This window comes from Mya arenaria, chromosome 13 (assembly GCF_026914265.1).
Source record: "Mya arenaria isolate MELC-2E11 chromosome 13, ASM2691426v1".
Lineage (NCBI taxonomy): Eukaryota > Metazoa > Mollusca > Bivalvia > Myida > Myidae > Mya > Mya arenaria.
In genome coordinates this window covers 53,267,693-53,276,738 of record NC_069134.1, presented here as the reverse complement: position 1 = coordinate 53,276,738, position 9,046 = coordinate 53,267,693, and the positions used below count along the sequence as shown (strand labels likewise).

Genomic DNA, 9,046 nt, shown 5'->3' with positions numbered 1-9,046 from the left:
CATTTATTCATATTGATACAAAAGAAAAGGACTAAATACATGTTACAGGTACAGATACACAGTCATTTATTCATATTGATACAAAAGAAAAGGACTAAATACATGTTATAGGTACAGACACACAGTCATTTATTCATATTGATACAAAAGAAAAGGACTAAATACATGTTACAGGTACAGACACATAGTCATTTATTCATATTGATACAAAAGAAATGGACTAAATACATGTTATAGGTACAGACACACAGTCATTTGATACAAAGACAGGGACAAAATACATGTTACAGGTACAGATACAGTCATTTATTCATATTGATACAAAAGAAAAGGACTAAATACATGTTACAGGTACAGACACACAGTCATTTATTCATATTGATACAAAAGAAAAGGACTAAATACATGTTACAGGTACAGACACATAGTCATTTATTCATATTGATACAAAAGAAAAGGACTAAATACATGTTACAGGTACAGACACACAGTCATTTGATACAAAGACAGGGACAATATACATGTTTCAGGTACAGACACATAGTCATTTATTCATATTGATACAAAAGAAAAGGACTAAATACATGTTACAGGTACAGATACACAGTCATTTATTCATATTGATACAAAAGAAAAGGACTAAATACATGTTATAGGTACAGACACACAGTCATTTATTCATATTGATACAAAAGAAAAGGACTAAATACATGTTACAGGTACAGACACATAGTCATTTGATACAAAGAAAGGGACTAAAAACATGTTACAGGTACAGACACACAGTCATTAGATACAAAGACAGGGACTAAATACATGTTACAGGTACAGACACACAGTCATTTGATACAAAGATAGGGACTAAATACATGTTACAGGTACAGACACACAGTCATTTGATACAAAGATAGGGACTAAATACATGTTACAGGTACAGACACACAGTCATTTGATACAAAGACAGGGACAAAATACATGTTACAGGTACAGATACACAGTTATTTATTCATATTGATACAAAGACAGACACTAAATACATGTTACAGGTACAAACACACAGTCATTTGATACAAAGACAGGGAATAAATACATGTTACAGGTACAAACACACAGTCATTTGGTTCAAAGATAGGGACTAAATACATGTTACAGGTACAGACACACAGTCATTTATTCATATTTATACAAAGACATACACTTAATACATGTTACAGGTACAAACACACAGTCATTGTATCCAAAGACATGGACTAAAATCATTTTACAGGTACAAACACACAGTTTTTTATACAAAGACAGGGACTAGATACATGTTACAGGTACAGACACACAGTCATTTATTCATATTGATACAAAGAAAGGGACTAAAATCATGTTACAGGTACAGACATATAGTCATTTATTCATACTGATACAAAAGAAAAGGACTAAATACATGTTATAGGTACAGACACACAGTCATTTGATACAAAGACAGGGACTAAATACATGTTACATGCACAAATACACAGTCATTTATTCATATTGATACAAAGAAAGGGACTAAATACATGTCACAGGTTCAGACACACAGTCATTTGATCCAAAAACAGGGACTTACTACATGTAATAGGTACAGACACACAGTCATTTATTCACATTGGTTCAAAGACAGGGACTAATTACATGTTACAGGTACAGACACACAGTCATTTATTCATATTGATTCAAAGACAGGGACTAATTACATGTTACAGGTACAGACACACAGTCATTTATTCATATTGGTTCAAAGACAGTGACTAATTACATGTTACAGGTACAGACACACAGTCATTTATTCATATTGGTTCAAAGACAGTGACTAATTACATGTTACAGGTACAGACACACAGTCATTTATTCAGATTGATCCAAAGACAGAGACTATATACATGTTACAGGTACAGACACTTATTATCAGCTAAACAGTTTACTACTACTTCAGCTTTCAGAGAGGACTCACTGTAGTATTCAATAATAAGGTAGCCCTCAAATCTGTCGGGACAATATTTATAGCGTATGATTTTCAACATTTTGCAATTTATCTTTCTCTTCCATGCTTTTGATAAAAGTTAATAACATTTAGAAATTGACTAAATTTTTGACATTCCAAAAGTTATTATTTATGAAGTTTTCCAAGACCCAAGATAAATTACCAATGATTTGCTAACATGGGGTTGTAGAATATTGAAACTTTATATCTAATTGATTGGTTTTGAAACTTAATATATCCTTACTAAGGGTACATTTTCGAAGAGAAAGAAATATGAAAAGGTTGCCACTTCGTTAAAAACCGTGCTTTAGTGTTTTGCGTATACATTATTAGGTGCCTTTTATGATGTAAACCATACAAGAAAGTGGATATTGATAACAAACAAAACAATAATAAATGACACTAAGCACAGAATATCAACAGTGTTACTAACATCCTTCCAGCTGATCATTACTTTTTGGTTGTCCTTGAACGGAAACGTCAATTTTTCACTTCGTTTTTCATTTGCCGGTTTGGTATTCTCTTCTTCAGCAACATCTTTTTCTGTCTCAGCTTTGAGAAATTTATTTCGGCAAAGGACGGCAGCAGCTACAACAGCAATGCACTTTGGTGGTCGAGACTGCTCATTTTTATGGTAGATTGAAAGATTCAGGATGGCCATAACACACATGAGCGTGCTGAGGGTCAGGGTTGCTAGCAGGTAATAGCTAAGCACGGGGAGCGGGTCGGACGTTTTCGGCAGGTTATCTCCAACCAATGTCATAAAAACAGCCAAAGACAGGAGTAGGGTCACGGAGAATGATACTCGCTCCCCGGCATCGGGCGGCAGTACGAACACTAGAAGGTTGATTACAGCCAGAAACATTATTGGCAGAATGATGTTAACAACCATATTCGTCGACTTTCTCTCTAAGCTGATGGTGAATGTAGCAACTGATGTATATTGACTTTCAACTGTCACCTCTCTTGTCAATTTCAACAGGGACCATTCGCCATTTCCTTTAAATGACGATGATATATACGTTGTATTTCCTTCCATTAGTTTCACTTCTGTGTTTATAAAGCCAGGGACAACAAATTGAATGTCGAAAGTCTGAAACAAATAAGTTGAATATACATGTTTAGAATTTGTTTTCTCTTTTAAACAATAAACATTATTGTAATAACATTGACTTAATGACAAAATCGAGGTAGAATTTGTTAAACGTTTATTAACAATTGGAATTACGTGAACGAACATTCGCTTTGAAGGCTTAAATGACTTCACCAACTAAACCAACCTGTTTATCAAAGGGATAATGTTTCGCATTCAGCGGACTGTGAACCGAATATACACCGGAGGGGATAAACATGATCGTGCCGTCTGGCAGAAGTCGAACAAAGCTCCTTTCCTCAATTTTAATAGCTGTTGATGTGGTATCTGGGTTGCCAATGATCAGGGGCGGGTACCAAACCTCGGATATGGGAACCATCATTGAATAAATAGTATTGTAATCAGCCGGATTCCAGACAAGCTTCTCGTCTTCCCATATTAGCTCTATGGAGCCAGTAACCGAAATTTTCCCAGTTAGTTCGTTGATTTCCTTAAACAAAATGGATTATGAATAGTACTTAGTTGACTTTTTAAAAATGAAGGCGAAATTTGTTTTGTTTCAGTAAAGGCGATTTCATTTTGTTGATCAACCGCGAATAACATGGAAATAAATATGGAACTGATTTTCTAACCAGGAGTTTAAATTCATACATTTTGAAAATAGTGCCTCAGAGTCAAACTCATAAAATTAAACTTAATAGTAAAAAGGATGGTGACGTATATGTTTTAAACATACTAAGATATGAATCTGCAATAAATGGATAAATTCACTACGGGATGGGTGAGGCGGATGAATCCCAGTTTTAAGTATATATGAATACTGAGTTCTCCTACGTGATATGACATATAAACTAGATTCAGCATTGGAGATAATTGGCGGTACAGAGAAGTCACGGCCACATTTTCCCTTTAACGTAATCATTAAGCGGAAGGATATTGAATAAGTAATGTGTTGTACTCCAACGATGTGGTCCTTTAAACTATTAGCCAGAAAAAAAACGAACTTTTTCTTAGTTTTCAGTATTATATTCTGCGGCATTGATGCATACATTGGCATTACCAAAGCATTGTTTTTTTTGTTCTGATTGGAGTCGCAACATCGTTATTTATGTATTTATGTAAACACATTAATGCTCAGAACGTTCAGAAAGTTGTAAGCACATTTAAATTTTGCAAAGAGTGTTTTGCTTACATTTATATATAGCACTTCACTATATATATATAGAAAGAAGTAATATTGAATATCACCGTTTTATTAAAAAAATTATATTGAGTGCTGGTTTAATCTGGCTCTTTCTAAACTATAATGTGTAAAAGCGCAATGTAAGGATTTTTTTTCAATTTATTAACTCGATATTTGTATTTCATACTTAACGCTTAGTTCGTAATTGGTGTGCTGTGTATGTGCTGACATTTAAAGAAGTCACAGCCGCTACTTACCATCTTAAATCCCTGATTGTTTAGAATGAAAATTGCGTGAGATAAAGCACGGCATCTAAACGCCAGCTCCACCACTTTACGGTGGTGCACTTCCGTGGTGGAGCTGTGCCCTATGTTTACATGAACAAAAGTGAGTATGATTTATGTTTTATTTGATAATTTCATTTAACGGACATATTACGAAAATCGGAGAATGTGGTACCGTGTAAGAACACTTCTACTGTAGGCTGGTTACTATTTCGTTTCAATACTGTGCAAACAGTGGTGCCAGGAGCTTTTCTCCCAAATCGGACTTGTGCATATTTTGAGATCTGATTGCATAGCAAGTACATTCCGGTGCTTACACACCCCGTAAGAACATTCTTACGCATGCAAACATAACTGTAATGTATAGTACCTATGCCGGAACACAACAAAACTAATAAGCACTTCTTAAAAAGAAAAAATGCACATTTTTATAAAAGTGGGTTTAACATAGTTGTATGACTTTCACGGCATATTCAATGACTAAATATATATAGTGACGTTATCATATCGGCAAATGCGTACATGTGATACCTCAGCAGTCCATACTCGCATGGACAAATATGATAAAGCCCAATCTTTATGCTAGAAAAGAACACACATTTGGTGACCAAAACCAGTATTATATTATACTACCGTATTTAATTTACAATTCATGGATCAATCCGTATCTTCAATTAACGTCGATTATCCCTAACGCTAGTGTAGAAGAACCGTGCTGGCCATGATCGACCACAGGTCACAAAACATTGTTGAAACGTGTCGGGGGCTCAAAGGGGTTTCTTCATTAATCATGACGAATCGTGCGTAATTCTTACAGATTGGTAAATGATATGAGTGTTTTAAACTGTTCAAAATCTTAAGGTGCACGCGATTTGACCCTGACGTAGAGACTTATAATGTGCATATTGCTTTCGAAAATGGAATGTGTCGATGGTGCAAGAGGCATGCAATACATATTGCATGAAACAAATGAGAAGATTTCATTGTGTTAAAAATGACGTAACATCATGAACATAAGAGCTTAACATTTTGCTCGAAACGTAGATCCACGGATATTACGGAGATGGTAGGCGTCGATATTATGATAACGTTTATATGTTATTGTTGACGTTGTGGTCCTGAACGAGTATAGTAAATAAGTGTTTAAAATTCTTACTTAATCACTTAATGTTCAACATTTCAGTAAGTAAACTACCCGGTATTAAACTACATACTGTATTTTAATTTAACTAAAACCATTCGATTTTGACGTCATCTATATATGTTCTTATATGACCAACACTTGGTGTCACACAGAAATTAGAGCGGATGTCAAATTGAGATTAAAAAAGAAATCGAGATTGGGGTTTATACTCTTTCGGGTGAGAAGTACGTAATGTGTTTTATCCATACACAATTCAATTGTCTTTGGTACAATAGCTTGTTGTATTTTGTGTTTGTTTAGAATTTCGCCGTTGTATTACCGGCGGTTTTGTTTCACCTACCTATGTTTAAAGCTATACTTCTAGTTTGGTACATTATTTGATATTTGTATTTTTCGTCGTTTAAACAATAAATGACATTTCTGCATTCGATTTTTCTTGGGTACAGATAAGAGCACAAACAAACAAACGCATATGTATGTTTATGATACCTGTAGTATAAGATTGGTGGTGGAGGGAAAGAAACAAATAAATAGAACTGTTTTGTGAACATTTTGAAAACCATGCGTATACTTTTAAACCAATGAACACATATCTGCATTTGAAAATGGGGCAAATTTAGATCATTCTGCTTTTTACAAATCGAGTACGGATCATAAATATCAAATTTTCGTTCAATATATCAAGTACATCTGTAAATTAAAACATCGTTACGCAATGACAAAATTATTCGTTGATTTGTGTTATTTTGAAATTAAATATAAATACAATTATGTTGAATAAACATGCGAAATATACAAACAATAAATGTGCGCAAGTAAGGGGTTCAGTACGATACGAGTTGATTTAATTCATTTGTAAAAGAAAATAAGATCAAACAAAATTATAGTATAGACGTATTGCTATGTTCGTGATATTCTCTGTTTATATTAAATTAACATATATAGGCTTATTCCGGGCGTTTTGTTTCATAATCCGACAATTGAATTCTTACCTGAATGCTGTAAAGAGCAAAGTTGATGCTCACATCAATGGACTTATGTTGGTTTTGTACGGGCCTGTGGTTCTTGTTATAGCCAGTTGTTATATTGGTCCACAAATTTTCAACGTCCGTCAGTGTGTACGCATCGCTACCCTCTCGGGAACACAGCGTATAAACGAACCAAAAACAGAAAATTTTAAACATAACTTTGTTTAATTCAAGGATTCAACACATTTATTAATTCGAGTTTCTCAGTTCATGGTATAAATTGAAATGCATTCAAATCAGATAAAAAAACAATAGTCTTTCCCTTATAAACTTGAATAAGATCTAACGTATTCCGCAAGCGTGTTTGGTCGGGTATACGTCATATGTTGAACACAATAGATACTTAGTCAATAACTAAACCAATCACATTTGAGGACTGTTGGCACACGTGAACAACTGATAATGGGTTTACTGGATTTCTTTTCTAAAGAGAAAGTCTATCCATATCAAGATACATTAATAGCAATTAAAAAATAACGGATGAATGGGCATTGGTGAAGAGCTGTGATGGGTCACAATGGAAGAAAAAAACACTAATAGCAAACGTACTACAAGTACACAGTACAATATTTGCTTACTATCAATGTCAATTTAAAATTAAGTGATTCTTTCAAAATAACTGATAACCTGACAGAATATGATTTTAAAGCGTTTATGTAATTTCATCGAATAACCCATTTACTAAAAAGTTATTTATAAATAATAGTCAACGGTGACATAATACGAATATGAGATTAAAATTACGAGTACTTATGAGTGATTGATTTATTTTAAAAACTTTTAAAACTAGTGTTTGAAAAACGGACTATATTTGCTAGCGATAATCGATTCGATTCGGACCATGCATTTCGATTTACTATCACACAATAATCGAAAATTCATAATATCAGTGAACCAGCTTAACTTTCAATAACCTGTTATATTGAACATTTCATAAGAATTTCTTAATTTCAAAAACTTTCAAAAAACAAGTAAATTATTTAATCAATGGCAGTAATGTCAGGTGCGTTCAGATTCCCTGGTTTGGGATATAAAACATCCTCGATCGATGAATATCACCATTGTTTTCAACATGTTAAAACGATTATAATTGGAACGAATTGTTTTGGTCAGCGAAGGGTATTATCATTGTTTTCCGAGTGCTGATCGCGAGTTTTGGAGATAGATCTGCACGTTTAAGAAGAGAAAGCTTATTGGTTCATTCTGTACATTTCTAGACCCCATACATCCCAAATCTTGTATATCTACGGCACACAAAAATAACAATTAAAATGCGTCGATTTTTTATCCTATTTTTTGTAAATGTACTATAACACGTATATAAGAAGAGTCATTTTATAAGAACCTCAAAACTCACGGTCAATTGAAATAGTGTTTACTTAAGTTGTTGACTGTCTAAACTCTAAGCTGACATGCTTGGTTCTGTCCATATTTGGTGTCTCTTTTAGTGTCTGAAGTTCATTAATTATGAAATAAAATGTTTTATTGAAATCATATGATTAAAAATAAAATTAAGAAAGAATGGAGCGAAAATGGGGAGAGGAGGGGAAAATGTCTTGGAGATGAAGGAGATGAAGAAGAAATGGGGTAAAGAGGGGAGAAAGGGGGAAATAATAGGGGAGAAAAGGGGGAGAGGGTGGAAAAGAGAAGGAAAGAAAGAGATGAGAGAGGGGAGAGAGAAAGAGGGGAAAAGAGAGAATAGAGAAAGTGGGGAGAGATAAAGAGAGAATAGAGAAAGAGGGGAGAGATAAAGAGGGAGAAAAGAGAAGGTGAGAGAATGAGGGGGAGAAGGGGAAAGAGAAGGGGGAGAAAAGGAGGAGGGAAGAAATAGGGGAAAAGAAAATGGGGAAAGATGAGAGCAAGAGAAAAAGAGGAGGGGAAGATAAAGGAATGAGAAAATGAGGGGGAAAGAGGAGGGATAGATTGAGAGGAGGGAAAGGGGTGGAGAAAGAAGGGGAAAGAGAGAGAGGAGGGAAAGGGAAAGAAGAAGGGGAAAGGGTAGAGGAGAAAGATAGGGGAGAGAGCTATGAGTTGTAAAGGTATTGTTGGAGGAATGGGAGAGATCCAGGGGAAGGAGGGTGAGGAATAAGATAAGATGCGGAAGTTAAGAGGTGGAAAGCACATAAGAAAGTTTTTGAGATTTTAGATGAAAAGAGGGGAGAGTGAGTAATGGGAAGATAAAGTGTGGGGAAGGGAGGCATAGATAAGAAAGTAATCAAGATTTAATAGATCTCGAAACATGTGCGACCACATACACATGTACGATGGTGGCTCATAGAGCCAGAAGGAAAGACAGAAGA

General features: G+C 34.7%; 1 protein-coding gene across 1 annotated transcript; it reads right to left on the bottom strand.

Annotated features, from left to right (window-relative positions):
* Window positions 1-2,010: 2,010 nt before the first annotated feature.
* Window positions 2,011-6,902, bottom strand: LOC128215369 (acetylcholine receptor subunit beta-like 1). Its single transcript, XM_052922058.1, has 4 exons — window positions 6,711-6,902; window positions 3,295-3,597; window positions 2,448-3,107; window positions 2,011-2,016 (listed from the first exon to the last, which is right to left on the bottom strand). The coding sequence occupies exons 1-4, from the start codon at window positions 6,900-6,902 to the stop codon at window positions 2,011-2,013; spliced, it is 1,161 nt and encodes a 386-aa protein (XP_052778018.1).
* Window positions 6,903-9,046: the final 2,144 nt, after the last annotated feature.

Bases quoted from the DNA above. Each gene is read 5' to 3' on its own strand.
- LOC128215369 (XM_052922058.1), bottom strand. From the start codon at position 6,902: ATGTTTAAAATTTTCTGTTTTTGGTTCGTTTATACGCTGTGTTCCCGA. The intron at 3,598-6,710 runs GTAAGAATTCAA...ATTTTGTTTAAG, and splicing joins TTGCTCTTTACAGCATTCAG to GAAATCAACGAACTAACTGG. The intron at 3,108-3,294 runs GTTGGTTTAGTT...TATTTGTTTCAG, and splicing joins ATTATCCCTTTGATAAACAG to ACTTTCGACATTCAATTTGT.